We start from the raw sequence: 21565 nt of genomic DNA, 5'->3' as shown, positions 1-21565 counted from the left end.
TGGTAGTGAAGATGATGACAGTGATGGTGGTGGTAGTGAAGATGATGACAGTGATGGTGGTGGTAGTGAAGATGATGACAGTGGTGGTGGTGGTGGTGAAGATGATGACAGTGGTGGTGGTGGTAGTGAAGATGATGACAGTGATGGTGGTGAAGATGATGACAGTGATGGTGGTGGTAGTGAAGATGATGACAGTGATGGTGGTGGTAGTGAAGATGATGACAGTGATGGTGGTGGTAGTGAAGATGATGACAGTGATGGTGGTGGTAGTGAAGATGATGACAGTGATGGTGGTGGTGGTAGTGAAGATGATGACAGTGATGGTGGTGGTGGTGAAGATGATGACAGTGATGGTGGTAGTGAAGATGACAGTGATGGTGGTGAAGATGATGACAGTGATGGTGGTGGTGAAGATGATGACAGTGATGGTGGTAGTGAAGATGATGACAGTGATGGTGGTAGTGAAGATGATGACAGTGATGGTGGTGGTGAAGATGATGATAGTGGTGGTGATTGCTTGTTGTGTTGCGGTCGAAACGTCGTTGATTTTATTGTTTTATATTTTTATTATTTTATTGTTTCCCTTCTACGCGGTGGTGACTTTAAACCGAAAGAACCAAGAATAATAATTTTGTTTTATATTTTTATTATTTTATTGTTTCCCTTCTACGTGGTGGTGACTTTACCCAAAGAACCAAGAATAAAAATTGTATTGTTTTATAAAGAACCAAGAATAAAAATTGTATTGTTTTATAATAATTTAATTGTTTTATATTTTTATTATTTTATTGTTTCCCTTCTACGTGGTGACTTTACCGGGCAAAGTCACGCGGCTAGAAAATAAAATAAAAAAAACCACCCCCAACAAAACAGTGAAAAATAATTAAGAGCTAAAAAAATAATAAAGCTCTCAATTCATTTTGATTTAAAGTTTTCGTGACTGCAGTAATTCATATTCTTAGCTCTTTCTTTATATATATGTATTATTTTATTGTTTCCCTTCAACGTGGCGGTGACTTTTCTCAATTCATCTTCAGCCGTTTTCGCTTCACATTTGCCTCCCCCCCTCCTCCTCATCTTCTTATTTTTCACCCCCGACCCCCCCCCGATGAGGAAACCCCGAGATCGTGAATTCCTCGCAGACGCAAACAAAAAAAAACTCTCGGTCAAACAAAACCCCTCCGGGATCGGTCCAGGGGATCTTCCGCCGTGGCCGAGCGTGGAAACACGAAAATCTCTCCGCGTCTAGGGCGGCTTGAAGCCGGCGGCTTGAAGCCGGGGGCTGGAAGCCGGCGGCTTGAAGCCGGGGGCTGGAGCCGGGGGCTGGAGCTGGGGGCTGGAGCCGGGGGCTGGAGCTGGGGGCTGGAGCCGGGGGCTGGAGCTGGGGGCTGGAGCTGGGGGCTGGAGCCGGGGGCTGGAGCTGGGGGCTGGAGCCGGCGGCTAACGGGGCGGACGCGGCCGAGCGTGGAAACACGAAAATCTCTCCGCGTCTAGGGCGGCTTCGAGCTGGGGGCTGACGCGCAGCAGCAGCAGCAGCTGACGGTGTGGTCTGTGTGGGTGTGTGGTGTGTGTGGGTGTGTGTGTGGGTGTGTGATGTGTGGGGGTGTCTGTGTGGGTGGGTGTCTGTGTGGGTGGGTGTCTGTGTGGGTGTCTGTGCGTGTGTGTCTGTGGGTGTGTGGGCGTGTCTGTGTGTGTCTGGGCGTGTCTGTGTGTGTGTTGGCGTGTCTGTGTGTGTGTGGGCGTCTGTGTGTATGTTTGTGGGTGTGGGTGGGTGTGTCTGTGTGGGTGTGTGTCTGTGTGGGTGTCTGTGGGTGTGTCTGTATGTTTGTGGGTGTGTGTCTGTGTGGGTGGGTGTCTGTGTCTGTGTCTGTGGGTGTGTGTCTGTGTGGGTGTGTGTCTGTGTGGGTGTGTGTCTGTGTGTGTGGGTGTCTGTGTGTGTGCGTGGGTGTCTGTGTGGCTATCTGTCTTTATCTTTGTGTGTGTGTGTGGGGCATGTGTCAGACCCGTGCCAGACCCGTGCGTGGCGTGCACTAGGTCTGTGTGTGGCCTCTGCCAGGCCTGTGTGCGGCCTATGCTAGGCCTCTGCCAGGCCTGTGTGCGGCCTATGCTAGGCCTCTGCCAGGCCTGTGTGCGGCCTATGCTAGGCCTGTACCAGGCCTGTGTGCGGCCTATGCTAGGCCTGTACCAGGCCTGTGTGCGGCCTATGCTAGGCCTGTACCAGGCCTGTGTGCGGCCTATGCTAGGCCTGTACCAGGCCTGTGTGCGGTCTATGCTAGGCCTGTACTAGGCCTGTACTAGGCCCGTGTGTGGTCTTTGCTAGGCCTGTACTAGGCCTGTACTAGGCCCGTGTGCGGTCTATGCTAGGCCTGTACTAGCCCAGTGTGTGGTCTATGCTAGCCCTGTGCTAGGCCTGCGCTAGGCCTGTACTAGCCCAGTGTGTGGTCTATGGTAGCCCTGTGCTAGGCCTGCGCTAGGCCTGTACTAGCCCAGTGTGTGGTCTGTGCTAGGCCTGCACCAGGCCTGCGCTAGGCCTGTACTAGCCCAGTGTGTGGTCTATGCTAGGCCTATGCTAGGCCTGTGCTAGGCCCGTGCGTGGCCTGCGCCAGGCCTGTACCAGGCCTGCGCCAGGCCTGTACTAGGCCTGCGCCAGGCCTGTACTAGGCCTGTACTAGGCCAGTGTGTGGTCTATGCTAGGCCTGTACTAGGCCTGCGCTAGGCCTGTACTAGCCCAGTGTGTGGTCTATGCTAGGCCTGCGCCAGGCCTGTACCAGGCCTGTGCTAGGCCCGTACTAGGCCTGTGCTAGGCCTGTGCTAGGCCTGCGCAAGGCCTGTACCAGGCCTGCGCCGGGCCTGTGCTAGGCCTGCGCTAGGCCTGTACTAGCCCAGTGTGTGGTCTGTGCTAGGCCTGTGCTGGGCCTGCACCAGGCCTGCGCCAGGCCTGTGCTAGGCCCGTGCGTGGCCTGTGCTAGGCCCGTACTAGGCCTGTGCTAGGCCTGCGCAAGGCCTGTACCAGGCCTGTGCTAGCCCCGTGCGTGGCCTGCGCCAGGCCTGTGCTAGGCCTGCGCTAGGCCTGTACCAGGCCTGTGCCAGGCCTGTACCAGGCCTGTGCTAGCCCCGTGCGTGGCCTGCGCCAGGGCCCCCCCCGCGCCCCGCCGCTGGGCCCCCCGTGCCCGTCACTGCGCGCTGGTGTCTGTGGCCTGGCGCTCCCTCTCCCGCTCCTCGCGCTCCCTCCGCTCGGCCTCTTTCTCCTCCTCCTCCAGCCGCTCCTCCTTCTGCAGCAGCTCGACGATCTCCCGCATCTGGCTCGTGGTGACGTCCACCTCCTCCTTGTCCACCAGCTCCAGCACCTGAGCGGGGCGCAGGGGAAGAGGAGGAGGAGGGGAATGGAGGGAGGAGTTCACACAACAGCCCTGACCTCCTGGGTGTCTCTCACCCCGTGTCTCTCTCTCTCCCCCCGTGTCTCTCTCTTCAGCGTGTCTCTCTCACCGTGTCTCTCTCTCTCCCCCCCCCGTGTCTCTCTCTTCAGCGTGTCTTTCTCACCGTGTCTCTCTCCCCCCGTGTCTCTCTCCCCCCCGTGTCTCTCTCTCCCCGTGTCTCTCTCTCTCCCCCCCGTGTCTCTCTCTCACCCGTGTCTCTCTCTCTCTCTCTCACCCCGTGTCTCTCTCTCTCTCACCCCCCGTGTCTCTCTCTCACCCGTGTCTCTCTCTCTCACCCCCCGTGTCTCTCTCTCCCCGTGTCTCTCTCTCTCTCTCACCCCGTGTCTCTCTCTCTCTCACCCGTGTCTCTCTCCCCGTGTCTCTCTCCCCGTGTCTCTCTCCCCCCGTGTCTCTCTCTCCCCCCGTGTCTCTCTCTCTCCCCGTGTCTCTCTCTCGCTCCCCCCGTGTCTCTCTCTTCACCGTGTCTCTCTCGCCGTGTCTCTCTCTCTCCCCGTGTCTCTCTCTCGCCGTGTCTCTCTCTCTCCCCGTGTCTCTCTCTCCCAGTGTCTCTCTCTCGCTCCCCGTGTCTCTCTCACCATGTCTCTCTCTCTCCCCGTGTCTCTCTCTCTCCCCCCGTGTCTCTCTCTCCCCGTGTCTCTCTCTCTCCCCCCGTGTCTCTCTCCCCCAGTGTCTCTCTCCCCCCCGTGTCTCTCACCCCCCGGTGTCTCTCTCCCCCCGGTGTCTCTCTCCCCGTGTCTCTCTCTCTCCCTGTGTCTCTCTCCCCCCGTGTCTCTCTCCCCGTGTCTCTCTCCCCTCGTGTCTCTCTCACCGTGTCTCTCTCCCCGTGTCTCTCTCTCCCAGTGTCTCTCTCTCCCAGTGTCTCTCTCTCCCCCCGTGTCTCTCTCTCCCCCCGTGTCTCTCTCCCCCCGTGTCTCTCTCCCCGTGTCTCTCCCCCCCATGTCTCTCTCTCCCCGTGTCTCTATCTCTCCCCCCGTGTCTCTCTCTCCCCCCGTGTCGCAGGGCATTGTGGGTAACGGTAGTCGCAGGGCACTGTGGGTAACGGTAGCAGGGCACTGTGGGTAACGGTAGCAGGGCATTGTGGGTAACGGGGTGGGGGCGGCAGGCGAGGCGGCACTCAAGACAACGCGGGGCATTGTGGGTAACGGAGGGGGGGGGTGGGCGGCACTCAAGGCAACGCGGGGCATTGTGGGTAACGGGGGGGGGGGGGGGGGCGGCTCGCCTTGACGACCGTGTCGATGTCGATCTTCCCGTCCCGGTTCTCGTCCAACGCCTCTGCGATGGCGTGCAGCTTTGTATCGGGGATGCGGAGGATCTGGCGCAGGGCAGTGATCAGCTCCTGGAGGCTCACCTCATTCTCACTGAGGATGGAGAAGGAGCTGCGGCCGGTAGAGGGGTAGAGGGGAAAGACGGTGAGACTCGCACAAACACCCACCCAGTCACCCAGTTTACTCAGTTTACTCAGTCACCCAGTCACTCAGTCACTCAGGCACTCAGTCATTCAGTCACTCAGTCACCCAGTCACCCAGTCACTCAGTCACCCAGTCACCCACCCAGTCACCCACCCAGTCACCAACCCACTCACCCGCCCACTCACTCACTCACCCACTCACTCACTCACCCACTCACCCACCCACTCACCCACCCACTCACCCACCCACTCACCCACCACCCACTCACCCACCCACTCACTCACCCAGTTACCCACCCACTCACCCACCCACTCACTCACCCACTCACTCACCCAGTTACCCACCCACTCACCCAGTCACCCACCCAGTCACCCACCCAGTCACCCACCCAGTCACCCACCCAGTCACCCACTCACTCAACCACCCACCCACTCACTCACGCACCCACTCACTCACTCACCCACCCACTCACCCACTCACTCACCTACTCACCCACTCACTCACCCACCCACCCACTCACCCACCCAGTCACTCAGTCACTCAGTCACCCACCCAGTCACCCACCCACCCAGTCACTCAGTCACTCAGTCACCCAGTCACTCAGTCACTCAGTTTACTCAGTCACCCAGTCACCCACCCAGTCACCCACCCAGTCACCAACCCACTCACCCGCCCACTCACTCACTCACCCACTCACTCACTCACCCACTCACCCACCCACTCACTCACCCACCCACTCACCCACCACCCACTCACCCACCCACTCACTCACCCAGTTACCCACCCACTCACCCACCCACTCACTCACCCACTCACTCACCCAGTTACCCACCCACTCACCCAGTCACCCACCCAGTCACCCACCCAGTCACCCACCCAGTCACCCACCCAGTCACCCACTCACTCAACCACCCACCCACTCACTCACGCACCCACTCACTCACTCACCCACCCACTCACCCACTCACTCACCCACTCACCCACCCAGTCACTCAGTCACTCAGTCACCCACCCAGTCACCCACCCACCCAGTCACTCAGTCACTCAGTCACCCAGTCACTCAGTCACTCAGTTTACTCAGTCACTCAGTCACCCACCCAGTCACCCACCCAGTCACCCAGTCACTCAGTCACCCAGTCACCCAGTCACTCAGTCACTCAGTCACTCAGTCACCCAGTCACCCACCCAGTCACCCACCCACTCACCCAGTCACCAACCCACTCACCCGCCCACTCACTCACTCACCCACCCACTCACTCACCCAGTCACTCAGTCACTCAGTCACTCAGTCACCCAGTCACCCAGTCACTCAGTCACCCAGTCACCCAGTCACCCAGTCACTCACCCAGTCACTCACCCACTCACCCGCCCACTCACTCACTCACTCAGTCACCCACTCACCCAGTCACCCAGTCACTCGAGTCACTCAGTCACCCAGTCACCCAGTCACCCAGTCACTCACCCAGTCACTCACCCACTCACCCGCCCACTCACTCACTCACTCAGTCACCCACTCACCCAGTCACCCAGTCACTCAGTCACCCAGTCACTCAGTCACCCAGTCACCCAGTCACTCGAGTCACTCGAGTCACCCAGTCACCCAGTCACCCAGTCACTCAGTCACTCAGTCACTCAGTCATTCAGTCACTCAGTCACTCAGTCATTCAGTCACTCAGTCATTCAGTCACTCAGTCATCCAGTCACTCAGTCACCCAGTCACCCACCCAGTCACCCACCCAGTCACCCACCCACTCACCCACCCACTCACCCACCCAGTCACCCAGTCACCCAGTCACTCAGTCACTCAGTCACCCAGTCACTCGAGTCACCCAGTCACCCAGTCACCCAGTCACTCACCCAGTCACTCAGTCACTCAGTCACCCAGTCACCCAGTCACTCAGTCACCCAGTCACCCAGTCACTCAGTCACCCACCCAGTCACCCACCCACTCACCCACCCACTCACCCACCCAGTCACTCAGTCACCCAGTCACCCAGTCACTCAGTCACCCAGTCACTCAGTCACCCAGTCACCCAGTCACTCAGTCATCCAGTCAGCCACCCAGTCACCCAGTCACTCAGTCACCCAGTCACCCACCCAGTCACTCACCCAGTCACCAACCCACTCACCCACCCAATCACTCAGTCACTCAGTCACCCAGTCACCCACCCAGTCACCCACCCACTCACCCACCCAGTCACCCACTCACCCACCCACTCACTCACCCACCCACTCACCCACCCACCCACTCACTCACCCAGTTACCCACCCACTCACCCACCCACTCACCCACCCACCCACTCACTCACCCACTCACTCACCCAGTTACCCACCCACTCACCCACCCACTCACCCACCCACTCACTCACCCACTCACTCACCCAGTTACCCACCCACTCACCCACTCACTCACCCACCCACCCACCCAGTCACTCACCCACTCACTCACCCACCCACCCACTCACCCACTCACCCACCCACTCACCCACCCACTCACCCATCCACTCACCAACTCACTCACCCACTCGCCCACTCACCCACCCACCCACTCACCCACCCGCTCACCCACCCACTCACTCACCCACCCACCCACTCACCCACCCACTCACCCACCCACTCACTCACCCACCCACTCACCCACCCACCCACCCAGTTACCCACCCACTCACCCACCCACTCACCCACCCACCCACTCACTCACCCACTCACTCACCCAGTTACCCACCCACTCACCCACCCACTCACCCACCCACTCACTCACCCACTCACTCACCCAGTTACCCACTCACTCACCCACCCACCCACCCAGTCACTCACCCACTCACTCACCCACCCACCCACCCACTCACCCACTCACCCACCCACTCACCCACCCACTCACCCACCCACTCACCCACCCACTCGCCCACTCACTCACCCACTCACTTGCCCACTCGCCCACTCACCCACCCACCCACTCACCCACCCACTCCCCCACCCACTCACTCACCCACCCACCCACTCACCCACCCACCCACTCACCCACCCACCCACTCACCCACCCACTCACTCACCCACTCACCCACCGCCCACTCACTCACCCACCCACTCACCCACCCACTCACCCAGTTACCCACCCACTCACCCAGTTACCCACCCACTCACCCAGTCACCCACCCACTCACTCACCCACTCACCCACCCACTCACTCACCCACCCACCCACTCACTCACCCACCCACCCACTCACTCACCCACCCACTCACCCACCCACCCACTCACTCACCCACCCACTCACTCACCCACTCACCCACCCACTCACTCACCCACCCACTCACTCACCCACCCACTCACTCACCCACTCACTCACCCACCCACCCACCCACTCACTCACCCACTCACCCACCCAGTCACTCAGTCACCCAGTCACCCACTCACCCAGTCACCCACCCACTCACTCACCCACTCACCCACCCACTCACTCACCCACCCACCCACTCACTCACCCACCCACCCACTCACTCACCCACCCACTCACCCACCCACCCACCCACTCACTCACTCACCCACTCACCCACCCACTCACTCACCCACCCACTCACTCACTCACCCACCCACTCACTCACCCACTCACTCACCCACCCACCCACCCACTCACTCACCCACTCACCCACCCACCCACCCACTCACCCACCCACCCACCCACTCACCCACCCACCCACCCACCCACTCACCTGCTGGGCTCGCTGGGCTCGCTGTCGTGCCGATGAGCCTCGAGCTGGTGTACGATGTCGTCCATGCTGGTGATCATGCGCGAGACCTTGCGTGAGAGGCGCTGGCTGGCCTTCGACTCCTCCACGGCGCCCGGCGCTCCAACCTCACGGCGCATCTCGGCCAAGTCCTGGCCACGTGGGGGTGGGTGGGGTGGGTGAGTGGGTGGGTGAGTGAGTGAGTGAGTGGTTGGGTGAGTGAGTGAGTGGGTGAGTGAGTGAGTGGGTGGGTGGGTGAGTGGGTGAGTGGGTGGGTGAGTGGGTGGGTGGGTGGGTGAGTGAGTGAGTGGGTGGGTGAGTGGGTGGGTGGGTGGGTGAGTGAGTGAGTGGGTGGGTGAGTGAGTGAGTGAGTGGGTGGGTGAGTGGGTGGGTGGGTGGGTGAGTGAGTGAGTGGGTGGGTGGGTGGGTGAGTGAGTGAGTGGGTGGGTGGGTGAGTGGGTGAGTGGGTGGGTGGGTGAGTGAGTGGGTGAGTGAATGGGTGAGTGAATGGGTGGGTGGGTGAGTGGGTGGGTGGGTGAGTGAGTGGGTGGGTGAGTGAGTGGGTGGATGAGTGGGTGGGTGAGTGGGTGGGTCAGTGAGTGGGTGAGTGAGTGAGTGAGTGGGTGGGTGAGTGGGTGGGTGGGTGGGTGGGTGAGTGAGTGAGTGGGTGGGTGAGTGGGTGGGTGGGTGAGTGGGTGGGTGAGTGAGTGGGTGGGTGGGTGAGTGAGTGGGTGGGTGGATGAGTGGGTGAGTGAGTGGGTGAGTGAGTGAGTGAGTGGGTGAGTGAGTGGGTGGGTGAGTGGGTGAGTGGGTGGGTGAGTGGGTGGGTGAGTGAGTGGGTGGGTGAGTGGGTGGGTGAGTGGGTGGGTGGGTGAGTGGGTGGGTGGGTGAGTGAGTGGGTGGGTGGGTGAGTGGGTGAGTGAGTGAGTGGGTGAGTGGGTGAGTGAGTGGGTGGGTGAGTGGGTGGGTGAGTGGGTGGGTGAGTGAGTGGGTGGGTGAGTGAGTGGGTGAGTGGGTGAGTGGGTGAGTGAGTGAGTGGGTGGGTGAGTGAGTGGGTGAGTGAATGGGTGAGTGAATGGGTGAGTGAGTGGGTGAGTGAGTGGGTGAGTGAGTGCGTGAGTGGGTGAGTGGGTGAGTGAGTGAGTGGGTGAGTGGTTGAGCGAGCGGGTGAGTGGGTGGGTGAGTGAGTGAGTGGGTGAGTGAGTGAGTGGGTGGGTGGGTGTGTAGGTGAGTTAGTGAGTGGGTGAGTTAGTGAGTGGGTGTGTAGGTGAGTTAGTGAGTGGGTGTGTAGGTGAGTTAGTGAGTGGGTGGGTGAGTTAGTGAGTGAGCGGGTGAGTGAGTGAGCAGGTGAGTGAGTGGGTGGGTGAGTGGGTGAGTGAGTGAGTGGGTGAGTGAGTGAGTAGGTGTATGAGTGAGTGAGTAGGTGTGTGAGTGAGCGAGTGGGTGGGTGAGTGTGCGAGTGAGTGGTTGAGCGAGCGGGTGAGTGGGTGGGTGAGTGGGTGAGTGAGTGAGTGGGTGAGTGAGTGGGTGGGTGAGTGAGTGGTGAGTGAGTGAGTGGGTGAGTGAGTGGGTGAGTGGGTGAGTGAGTGAGTGGGTGGGTGGGTGAGTGAGTGAGTGGGTGGGTGGGTGAGTGGGTGAGTGGGTGGGTGAGTGGGTGATTGAGTGGGTGGGTGGGTGTGTAGGTGAGTTAGTGAGTGGGTGAGTGAGTGGGTGAGTGAGTGGGTGGGTGGGTGTGTAGGTGAGTTAGTGAGTGGGTGGGTGAGTTAGTGCGTGGGTGTGTAGGTGAGTTAGTGAGTGGGTGGGTGAGTGAGTGAGCGGGTGAGTGAGTGGGTGGGTGAGTGAGTGAGTGAGTGAGTGGGTGGGTGAGTGAGTGAGTGGGTGAGTGAGTGAGTGAGTGGTTGAGTGAGTGAGTGGGTGAGTGGTGAGTAAGTGAGTGGGTGAGTGAGTGAGTGGGTGAGTGAGTGGGTGAGTGAGTGGGTGTATGAGTGAGTGGGTGGGTGAGTGTGCGAGTGAGTGGGTGAGTGAGTGAGTGAGTGGGTGAGTGAGTGGGTGAGTGGGTGAGTGAGTGAGTGGGTGAATGAGTAAGTGAGTGAGTGAGTGAGCGGACAGTCGACCGAGTGTAACCGTGAGGGCGGTCGTGGGGATCGAGCGTTGCCCCCTCTCACCTCCGTGTATTCCTGGACGTCCTCCTTGAGGTCCTCCAGCTCCTCCTTCTCCTTGGTGAGGAGCTTCCTCTGCTCTTTGAGCTGCGAGCAAGCGTCGGCCATCAGCTCAATCTCCTCGCTCGTGATCTCCTCACCCTGGAAGGTCGAGCGTGGGACAGCGGGTGAGTTAGCGGGTGGGTGAGTTAATGGGTGAGTGAGTGGGTGGGTGAGTTAGTGAGTGAGTGGGTGGGTGTGTAGGTGAGTTAGTGAGTGAGTGGGTGGGTGAGTGGGTGGGTGAGTGGGTGAGTAGGTGAGTGGGTGGGTTAGTGGGTGGGTGAGTGATTGGGTGGGTTAATGGGAGAGTGAGTGAGTTAGCGGGTGATTTAGTGGGTGGGTGTGTAGGTGAGTTAGTGAGTGGGTGGGTGAGTTAGTGAGTGAGTGGGTGGGTGAGTGGGTGGGTGTCTGTGTGTGTGTGTCTGTGTTTGTGTCTGTGTGTGTGTCTCCGTGTGTGTGTGTGTCTGTGTTTGTGTCTGTGTCTGTGTGTGTCTCTGTGTGTGTCTCTGTGTGTGTCTCTGTGTGTGTCTCTGTGTGTGTCTCTGTGTGTGTCTCTGTGTGTGTGTGTGTGTCTCTATGTGTGTGTGTGTCTGTGTGTCTGTGTGTGTGTCTCTGTGTGTGTGTCTGTGTGTGTGTGTCTGTCTGTGTGTGTCTCTGTGTGTGTGTGTGTCTGTGTGTGTGTGTCTCTGTGTGTGTCTCTGTGTGTGTCTCTGTGTGTGTGTCTCTGTGTGTGTCTTTGTGTGTGTCTCTGTGTGTGTGTGTCTGTGTGTGTCTCTGTCTGTGTCTCTGTGTGTGTGTGTCTGTCTGTGTCTCTGTGTGTCTGTGTGTGTCTCTCTGTGTGTGTGTGTCTCTCTGTGTGTGTGTGTGTCTCTGTGTGTGTCTCTGTGTGTGTCTCTGTGTGTGTCTGTGTGTCTGTGTCTCTGTGTGTGTCTGTGTCTCTGTGTGTGTCTGTGTGTGTCTCTGTGTGTGTCTCTGTGTGTGTGTGTCTGTGTGTCTCTGTGTGTCTCTGTGTGTGTCTGTGGGTGTGTGTCTCTGTGTGTCTCTGTGTGTCTCTGTGTGTGTCTCTGTGTGTGTCTCTGTGTGTGTCTCTGTGTGTGTCTCTGTGTGTCTGTCTGTGTGTGTGTGTCTCTGTGTGTGTCTCTGTGTGTGTCTCTGTGTGTGTCTCTGCGTGTCTCTGTGTGTGTCTCTGTGTGTGTCTGTGTGTGTGTGTGTCTCTGTGTGTCTGTGTGTGTGTCTCTGTGTGTGTCTCTGTGTGTGTCTCTGTGTGTCTGTCTGTGTCTCTGTGTGTGTCTCTGTGTGTGTCTGTGTGTGTCTCTGTGTGTGTCTCTGTGTGTGTCTCTGTGTGTCTCTGTGTGTGTCTCTGTGTGTGTGGTGTCTCCGTGTCACCTTGATCCCCTTGAGAGTCGGAGCAGCGTCCTGCATCACCTCCTCCTTGCCCCCCTCACGCTCCTCCGCCGCCTGACTCACGCCCGGCTGGGGGGCCCAGGCAGAGCCCCCCACAACTCGCTCAGATGCGGAGAGCTCCTCCGGCTGTCAAGACGACACACCACAAACTTCATCGTCGTCATCATCATCAGCAGCATCATCATCAGCAGCATCATCATCATCAGCAGTAGCATCATCAGCAGTAGCATCATCATCATCAGCATCACAAGTAGCATCATTAGCATCATCGTCGTCATCATCAGCATAATAATCGTCAGCATCGTCATCAGCATCATCATCAGCAGTAGCATCAACACCATAATCTGCAGCATCATCATCATCATCAGCAGCATCATCATCAGCAGTAGCATCATCATCAGCAGCATCATCATCATCACAAGTAGCATCATTAGCATCATCATCATCATCAGCAGCATCATCATAATAATCGTCAGCATCATCATCAGCAGTAGCATCAACAGCATCATCTGCAGCATCATCATCATCATCAGTATCATCAGAAGTAGCATCAACAGCATCATCAGCAGTAGCATCATGATCATCAGCAGTAGGATCATCATCATCATCACCACAAGTAGCATCATCATCACAAGTTGCATCAGGAGGAGCATCATCATCGTCATCATCTGCATCAGCAGCATCATCATAATCATTGTCAGCATCGACATCAGCATCATCATCAGCAGTAGCATCAACAGCATCATCAGCAGTAGCATCATCATCATCATTACCACAAGTAGCATCATCATCAGCAGCATCATCATCATCATCACAAGTAGCATCATTAGCATCATCGTCGTCATCATCAGCATCAGCATCATCATCATCAGCAGCATCATCATAATAATCGTCAGCAGTAGCATCAACAGCATCATCTGCAGCATCATCATCATCAGTATCATCAGAAGTAGCATCATCAGAAGTAGCATCAACAGCATCATCAGCAGTAGCATCATGATCATCAGCAGTAGCATCATCATCATCATCACAAGTTGCATCATGAGCATCATCATCGTCATCATCAGCAGCATCATCATAATCATTGTCAGCATCGACATCAGCATCATCATCAGCAGTAGCATCAACAGCATCATCAGCAGTAGCATCATCATCATTACCACAAGTAGCATCATCAGCAGCAGCATCATCATCAACAACTTCATCATCATCAGCATCATCAGCAATAGCAGTAGCATCATCATCATAACAAGTAGCATCATCATCAGCATCATCAGCAGTATCATCATCATCATCAGCAGTATCATCATCATCAGCAGTAGCAGTACCATCATCATCACAAGTAGCATCATCAGCAGTATCATCATCATCATCATCAACAACTTCATCATCAGCAGCAGTATCATCACCATCAGCATCATCAGCAGTAGTAGCATCATCATCACAAGTAGCATCATCATCAGCATCATCAGCAGTATCATCATCAGCAGTAGCATCATCACAAGTAGCATCATCATCAGCATCATCAGCAGTATCATCATCAGCAGTAGCATCATCATCACAAGTAGCATCATCAGCAGTATCATAATCATCAGTAGTAGCATCATCATCATCACGAGTAGCATCATCAGAATCATCATCAGCAGCAGTGGCATCAGCAGAATTATCAGCAGCATCATCATCAGCAGTAGCAGCATCATCATGAGTCTATGAGTCTCTGTGTGGTGATGAGTCTATGGGTCTCTGTGTGTGATGATGAGTCTATGGGTCTCTGTGTGTGATGATGAGTCTATGGGTCTCTGTGTGGTGGTGGTGAGTCTATGGGTCTCTGTGTGTGTGGTGAGTCTATGGGTCTCTGTGTGGTGGTGAGTCTATGGGTCTCTGTGTGGTGGTGAGTCTATGGGTCTCTCTGTGTGTGGTGGTGAGTCTATGGGTCTCTGTGTGGTGGTGAGTCTATGGGTCTCTGTGTGTGGTGATGAGTCTATGGGTCACTGTGTGGTGGTGAGTCTATGGGTCTCTGTGTGGTGGTGAGTCTATGGGTCTCTCTGTGTGTGGTGGTGAGTCTATGGGTCTCTGTGTGGTGGTGAGTCTATGGGTCTCTGTGTGTGATGATGAGTCTATGGGTCTCTGTGTGTGATGATGAGTCTATGGGTCTCTGTGTGGTGATGGTGAGTCTATGGGTCTCTGTGTGATGATGAGTCTATGGGTCTGTGTGTGATGATGAGTCTATGGGTCTCTCTGTGTGATGGTGAGTCTATGGGTCTCTCTGTGTGATGGTGAGTCTATGGGTCTCTGTGTGGTGATGATGAGTCTATGGGTCTCTGTGTGGTGGTGAGTCTATGGGTCTCTGTGTGGTGATGGTGAGTCTATGGGTCTCTGTGTGGTGGTGAGTCTATGGGTCTCTGTGTGTGATGATGAGTCTATGGGTCTCTGTGTGTGGTGATGAGTCTATGGGTCACTGTGTGGTGGTGAGTCTATGGGTCTCTGTGTGGTGGTGAGTCTATGGGTCTCTCTGTGTGTGGTGGTGAGTCTATGGGTCTCTGTGTGGTGGTGAGTCTATGGGTCTCTGTGTGTGATGATGAGTCTATGGGTCTCTGTGTGGTGATGGTGAGTCTATGGGTCTCTGTGTGGTGGTGAGTCTATGGGTCACTGTGTGGTGATGAGTCTATGGGTCTCTGTGTGTGATGATGAGTCTATGGGTCTCTGTGTGTGATGATGAGTCTATGGGTCTCTGTGTGGTGATGGTGAGTCTATGGGTCTCTGTGTGATGATGAGTCTATGGGTCTGTGTGTGATGATGAGTCTATGGGTCTCTCTGTGTGATGGTGAGTCTATGGGTCTCTCTGTGTGATGGTGAGTCTATGGGTCTCTGTGTGGTGATGATGAGTCTATGGGTCTCTGTGTGGTGGTGAGTCTATGGGTCTCTGTGTGGTGATGGTGAGTCTATGGGTCTCTGTGTGGTGGTGAGTCTATGGGTCTCTGTGTGTGATGATGAGTCTATGGGTCTCTGTGTGTGATGATGAGTCTATGGGTCTCTGTGTGGTGGTGGTGAGTCTATGGGTCTCTCTGTGTGTGGTGGTGAGTCTATGGGTCTCTGTGTGGTGGTGAGTCTATGGGTCTGTGTGTGATGATGAGTCTATGGGTCTCTGTGTGTGATGATGAGTCTATGGGTCTCTGTGTGGTGATGGTGAGTCTATGGGTCTCTGTGTGGTGGTGAGTCTATGGGTCACTGTGTGGTGATGAGTCTATGGGTCTCTGTGTGTGATGATGAGTCTATGGGTCTCTGTGTGTGATGATGAGTCTATGGGTCTCTGTGTGGTGATGATGAGTCTATGAGTCTCTCTGTGTGATGGTGGTGAGTCTATGGGTCTCTGTGTGGTGATGATGAGTCTATGGGTCTCTCTGTGTGATGGTGAGTCTATGGGTCTCTCTGTGTGATGGTGAGTCTATGGGTCTCTGTGTGTGATGGTGAGTCTATGGGTCTCTCTGTATGATGGTGCGTCTATGGGTCTCTGTGTGGTGATGGTGAGTCTATGGGTCTCTGTGTGGTGGTGAGTCTATGGGTCTCTGTGTGTGATGATGAGTCTATGGGTCTCTGTGTGTGATGATGAGTCTATGGGTCTCTGTGTGGTGGTGGTGAGTCTATGGGTCTCTCTGTGTGTGGTGGTGAGTCTATGGGTTTGTGTGTGGTGATGAGTCTATGGGTCTCTGTGTGTGGTGATGAGTCTATGGGTCACTGTGTGGTGGTGAGTCTATGGGTCTCTGTGTGGTGGTGAGTCTATGGGTCTCTCTGTGTGTGGTGGTGAGTCTATGGGTCTCTGTGTGGTGGTGAGTCTATGGGTGTGATGATGAGTCTATGGGTCTCTGTGTGTGATGATGAGTCTATGGGTCTCTGTGTGGTGATGGTGAGTCTATGGGTCTCTGTGTGGTGGTGAGTCTATGGGTCACTGTGTGGTGATGAGTATATGGGTCTCTGTGTGTGATGATGAGTCTATGGGTCTCTGTGTGTGATGATGAGTCAATGGGTCTCTGTGTGGTGATGGTGAGTCTATGGGTCTCTGTGTGATGATGAGTCTATGGGTCTCTCTGTGTGATGATGAGTCTATGGGTCTCTGTGTGGTGATGATGAGTCTATGAGTCTCTCTGTGTGATGGTGGTGAGTCTATGGGTCTCTGTGTGGTGATGATGAGTCTATGGGTCTCTCTGTGTAATGGTGAGTCTATGGGTCTCTGTGTGTGATGATGAGTCTATGGGTCTCTGTGTGTGGTGATGAGTCTATGGGTCTCTGTGTGATGATGAGTCTATGGGTCTCTGTGTGTGTGATGAGTCTATGGGTCTCTGTGTGGTGGTGAGTCTATGGGTCTCTGTGTGTATGATGAGTCTATGTGTCTCTGTGTGGTGTGGTGGTGAGTCTATGGGTCTCTCTGTGTGTGTTGTGAGTCTATGGGTCTCTGTGTGTGATGATGAGTCTATGAGTCTCTCTGTGTGATGAGTCTATGGGTCTCTGTGTGTGGTGATGAGTCTATGGGTCTCTGTGTGATGGTGAGTCTATGGGTCTCTGTGTGTGGTGATGAGTCTATGGGTCTCTGTGTGTGTGATGAGTCTATGGGTCTCTGTGTGTGTGATGAGTCTATGGGTCTCTGTGTGATGATGAGTCTATGGGTCTCTGTGTGGTGGTGGTGAGTCTATGGGTCTCTGTGTGGTGGTGAGTCTATGGGTCTCTGTGTGATGATGAGTCTATGGGTCTCTGTGTGTGTGATGAGTCTATGGGTCTCTGTGTGATGATGAGTCTATGTCTCTCTGTGTGGTGATGAGTCTATGGGTCTCTGTGGTGGTGAGTCTATGAGTCTGTGTGTGATGGTGAGTCTATGGGTCTCTCTGTGTGGTGGTGAGTCTATGGCCTCTGTGTGTGGTGGTGAGTCTATGGGTCTCTGTGTGGTGGTGATGAGTCTATGGGTCTCTGTGTGGTGGTGAGTCTATGGGTCTCTGTGTGGTGGTGAGTCTATGGGTCTCTGTATGATGATGAGTCTATGGGTCTCTGTGTGTGATGGTGAGTCTATGGGTCTCTGTGTGGTGATGAGTCTATGGGTCTCTGTGTGTGTGATGAGTCTATGGGTCTCTCTGTGTGATGGTGAGTCTATGGGTCTCTCTGTGTGATGGTGAGTCTATGGGTCTCTGTGTGGTGATGATGAGTCTATGGGTCTCTGTGTGGTGGTGAGTCTATGGGTCTCTGTGTGGTGATGGTGAGTCTATGGGTCTCTGTGTGGTGGTGAGTCTATGGGTCTCTGTGTGTGATGATGAGTCTATGGGTCTCTGTGTGTGATGATGAGTCTATGGGTCTCTGTGTGGTGGTGGTGAGTCTATGGGTCTCTCTGTGTGTGGTGGTGAGTCTATGGGTCTCTGTGTGGTGGTGAGTCTATGGGTCTCTGTGTGTGATGATGAGTCTATGGGTCTCTGTGTGTGATGATGAGTCTATGGGTCTCTGTGTGGTGATGGTGAGTCTATGGGTCTCTGTGTGGTGGTGAGTCTATGGGTCACTGTGTGGTGATGAGTCTATGGGTCTCTGTGTGTGATGATGAGTCTATGGGTCTCTGTGTGTGATGATGAGTCTATGGGTCTCTGTGTGGTGATGATGAGTCTATGAGTCTCTCTGTGTGATGGTGGTGAGTCTATGGGTCTCTGTGTGGTGATGATGAGTCTATGGGTCTCTCTGTGTGATGGTGAGTCTATGGGTCTCTCTGTGTGATGGTGAGTCTATGGGTCTCTGTGTGTGATGGTGAGTCTATGGGTCTCTCTGTATGATGGTGCGTCTATGGGTCTCTGTGTGGTGATGGTGAGTCTATGGGTCTCTGTGTGGTGGTGAGTCTATGGGTCTCTGTGTGTGATGATGAGTCTATGGGTCTCTGTGTGTGATGATGAGTCTATGGGTCTCTGTGTGGTGGTGGTGAGTCTATGGGTCTCTCTGTGTGTGGTGGTGAGTCTATGGGTTTGTGTGTGGTGATGAGTCTATGGGTCTCTGTGTGTGGTGATGAGTCTATGGGTCACTGTGTGGTGGTGAGTCTATGGGTCTCTGTGTGGTGGTGAGTCTATGGGTCTCTCTGTGTGTGGTGGTGAGTCTATGGGTCTCTGTGTGGTGGTGAGTCTATGGGTGTGATGATGAGTCTATGGGTCTCTGTGTGTGATGATGAGTCTATGGGTCTCTGTGTGGTGATGGTGAGTCTATGGGTCTCTGTGTGGTGGTGAGTCTATGGGTCTCTGTGTGATGGTGAGTCTATGGGTCTCTGTGTGTGGTGATGAGTCTATGGGTCTCTGTGTGTGTGATGAGTCTATGGGTCTCTGTGTGTGTGATGAGTCTATGGGTCTCTGTGTGATGATGAGTCTATGGGTCTCTGTGTGGTGGTGGTGAGTCTATGGGTCTCTGTGTGGTGGTGAGTCTATGGGTCTCTGTGTGATGATGAGTCTATGGGTCTCTGTGTGTGTGATGAGTCTATGGGTCTCTGTGTGATGATGAGTCTATGTCTCTCTGTGTGGTGATGAGTCTATGGGTCTCTGTGGTGGTGAGTCTATGAGTCTGTGTGTGATGGTGAGTCTATGGGTCTCTCTGTGTGGTGGTGAGTCTATGGCCTCTGTGTGTGGTGGTGAGTCTATGGGTCTCTGTGTGGTGGTGATGAGTCTATGGGTCTCTGTGTGGTGGTGAGTCTATGGGTCTCTGTGTGGTGGTGAGTCTATGGGTCTCTGTATGATGATGAGTCTATGGGTCTCTGTGTGTGATGGTGAGTCTATGGGTCTCTGTGTGGTGATGAGTCTATGGGTCTCTGTGTGTGTGATGAGTCTATGGGTCTCTCTGTGTGATGGTGAGTCTATGGGTCTCTCTGTGTGATGGTGAGTCTATGGGTCTCTGTGTGGTGATGATGAGTCTATGGGTCTCTGTGTGGTGGTGAGTCTATGGGTCTCTGTGTGGTGATGGTGAGTCTATGGGTCTCTGTGTGGTGGTGAGTCTATGGGTCTCTGTGTGTGATGATGAGTCTATGGGTCTCTGTGTGTGATGATGAGTCTATGGGTCTCTGTGTGGTGGTGGTGAGTCTATGGGTCTCTCTGTGTGTGGTGGTGAGTCTATGGGTCTCTGTGTGGTGGTGAGTCTATGGGTCTCTGTGTGTGATGATGAGTCTATGGGTCTCTGTGTGTGATGATGAGTCTATGGGTCTCTGTGTGGTGATGGTGAGTCTATGGGTCTCTGTGTGGTGGTGAGTCTATGGGTCTCTGTGTGTGATGATGAGTCTATGGGTCTCTGTGTGTGATGATGAGTCTATGGGTCTCTGTGTGGTGATGATGAGTCTATGAGTCTCTCTGTGTGATGGTGGTGAGTCTATGGGTCTCTGTGTGGTGATGATGAGTCTATGGGTCTCTCTGTGTGATGGTGAGTCTATGGGTCTCTCTGTGTGATGGTGAGTCTATGGGTCTCTGTGTGTGATGGTGAGTCTATGGGTCTCTCTGTATGATGGTGCGTCTATGGGTCTCTGTGTGGTGATGGTGAGTCTATGGGTCTCTGTGTGGTGGTGAGTCTATGGGTCTCTGTGTGTGATGATGAGTCTATGGGTCTCTGTGTGTGATGATGAGTCTATGGGTCTCTGTGTGGTGGTGGTGAGTCTATGGGTCTCTCTGTGTGTGGTGGTGAGTCTATGGGTTTGTGTGTGGTGATGAGTCTATGGGTCTCTGTGTGTGGTGATGAGTCTATGGGTCACTGTGTGGTGGTGAGTCTATGGGTCTCTGTGTGGTGGTGAGTCTATGGGTCTCTCTGTGTGTGGTGGTGAGTCTATGGGTCTCTGTGTGGTGGTGAGTCTATGGGTGTGATGATGAGTCTATGGGTCTCTGTGTGTGATGATGAGTCTATGGGTCTCTGTGTGGTGATGGTGAGTCTATGGGTCTCTGTGTGGTGGTGAGTCTATGGGTCACTGTGTGGTGATGAGTATATGGGTCTCTGTGTGTGATGATGAGTCTATGGGTCTCTGTGTGTGATGATGAGTCAATGGGTCTCTGTGTGGTGATGGTGAGTCTATGGGTCTCTGTGTGATGATGAGTCTATGGGTCTCTCTGTGTGATGATGAGTCTATGGGTCTCTGTGTGGTGATGATGAGTCTATGAGTCTCTCTGTGTGATGGTGGTGAGTCTATGGGTCTCTGTGTGGTGATGATGAGTCTATGGGTCTCTCTGTGTAATGGTGAGTCTATGGGTCTCTGTGTGTGATGATGAGTCTATGGGTCTCTGTGTGTGGTGATGAGTCTATGGGTCTCTGTGTGATGATGAGTCTATGGGTCTCTGTGTGTGTGATGAGTCTATGGGTCTCTGTGTGGTGGTGAGTCTATGGGTCTCTGTGTGTATGATGAGTCTATGTGTCTCTGTGTGGTGTGGTGGTGAGTCTATGGGTCTCTCTGTGTGTGTTGTGAGTCTATGGGTCTCTGTGTGTGATGATGAGTCTATGAGTCTCTCTGTGTGATGAGTCTATGGGTCTCTGTGTGTGGTGATGAGTCTATGGGTCTCTGTGTGATGGTGAGTCTATGGGTCTCTGTGTGTGGTGATGAGTCTATGGGTCTCTGTGTGTGTGATGAGTCTATGGGTCTCTGTGTGTGTGATGAGTCTATGGGTCTCTGTGTGATGATGAGTCTATGGGTCTCTGTGTGGTGGTGGTGAGTCTATGGGTCTCTGTGTGGTGGTGAGTCTATGGGTCTCTGTGTGATGATGAGTCTATGGGTCTCTGTGTGTGTGATGAGTCTATGGGTCTCTGTGTGATGATGAGTCTATGTCTCTCTGTGTGGTGATGAGTCTATGGGTCTCTGTGGTGGTGAGTCTATGAGTCTGTGTGTGATGGTGAGTCTATGGGTCTCTCTGTGTGGTGGTGAGTCTATGGCCTCTGTGTGTGGTGGTGAGTCATTGGGTCTCTGTGTGGTGGTGATGAGTCTATGGGTCTCTGTGTGGTGGTGAGTCTATGGGTCTCTGTGTGGTGGTGAGTCTATGGGTCTCTGTATGATGATGAGTCTATGGGTCTCTGTGTGTGATGGTGAGTCTATGGGTCTCTGTGTGGTGATGAGTCTATGGGTCTCTGTGTGTGTGATGAGTCTATGGGTCTCTCTGTGTGATGGTGAGTCTATGGGTCTCTGTGTGTGGTGATGAGTCTATGGGTCTCTGTGTGTGATGATGAGTCTATGAGTCTCTCTGTGTGATGGTGGTGAGTCTATGGGTCTCTGTGTGATGATGGTGAGTCTATGGGTCTCTGTGTATGATGATGAGTCTATGAGTCTCTGTGTGTGTGGTGATGAGTCTATGAGTCTCTGTGTGTGGTGATGAGTCTATGTGTCTCTGTGTGTGATGATGGTGAGTTTATGTGTGTGTGGTG

The 21565-nt window shown here is 54.5% G+C and overlaps 1 protein-coding gene across 1 annotated transcript in view; it reads right to left on the bottom strand.

The window, feature by feature from the left end:
• Positions 1–629: 629 nt before the first annotated feature.
• Positions 630–21565, bottom strand: part of LOC116936817 (mitochondrial proton/calcium exchanger protein-like) — an 84145-nt gene continuing 63209 nt past the window's right edge. The window contains 5 exon segments of the mRNA XM_076064334.1: positions 630–3347; positions 4657–4813; positions 8559–8725; positions 10739–10873; positions 12158–12301. Of these exon segments, the coding sequence (XP_075920449.1) occupies positions 3174–3347; positions 4657–4813; positions 8559–8725; positions 10739–10873; positions 12158–12301 (777 nt within the window). The 3' untranslated portion in view covers positions 630–3173.

The sequence above is a fragment of the Petromyzon marinus genome, unplaced genomic scaffold (genome assembly GCF_048934315.1).
Source record: "Petromyzon marinus isolate PM22_M1 ecotype Great Lakes invasive population unplaced genomic scaffold, UKy_Petmar_22M1.pri1.0 PM_Scaffold_390, whole genome shotgun sequence".
Taxonomy (NCBI): Eukaryota; Metazoa; Chordata; class Hyperoartia; order Petromyzontiformes; family Petromyzontidae; genus Petromyzon; species Petromyzon marinus.
Note: the sequence above shows the minus strand (reverse complement) of the source record. Positions and strands in the feature narration are given on the sequence as shown.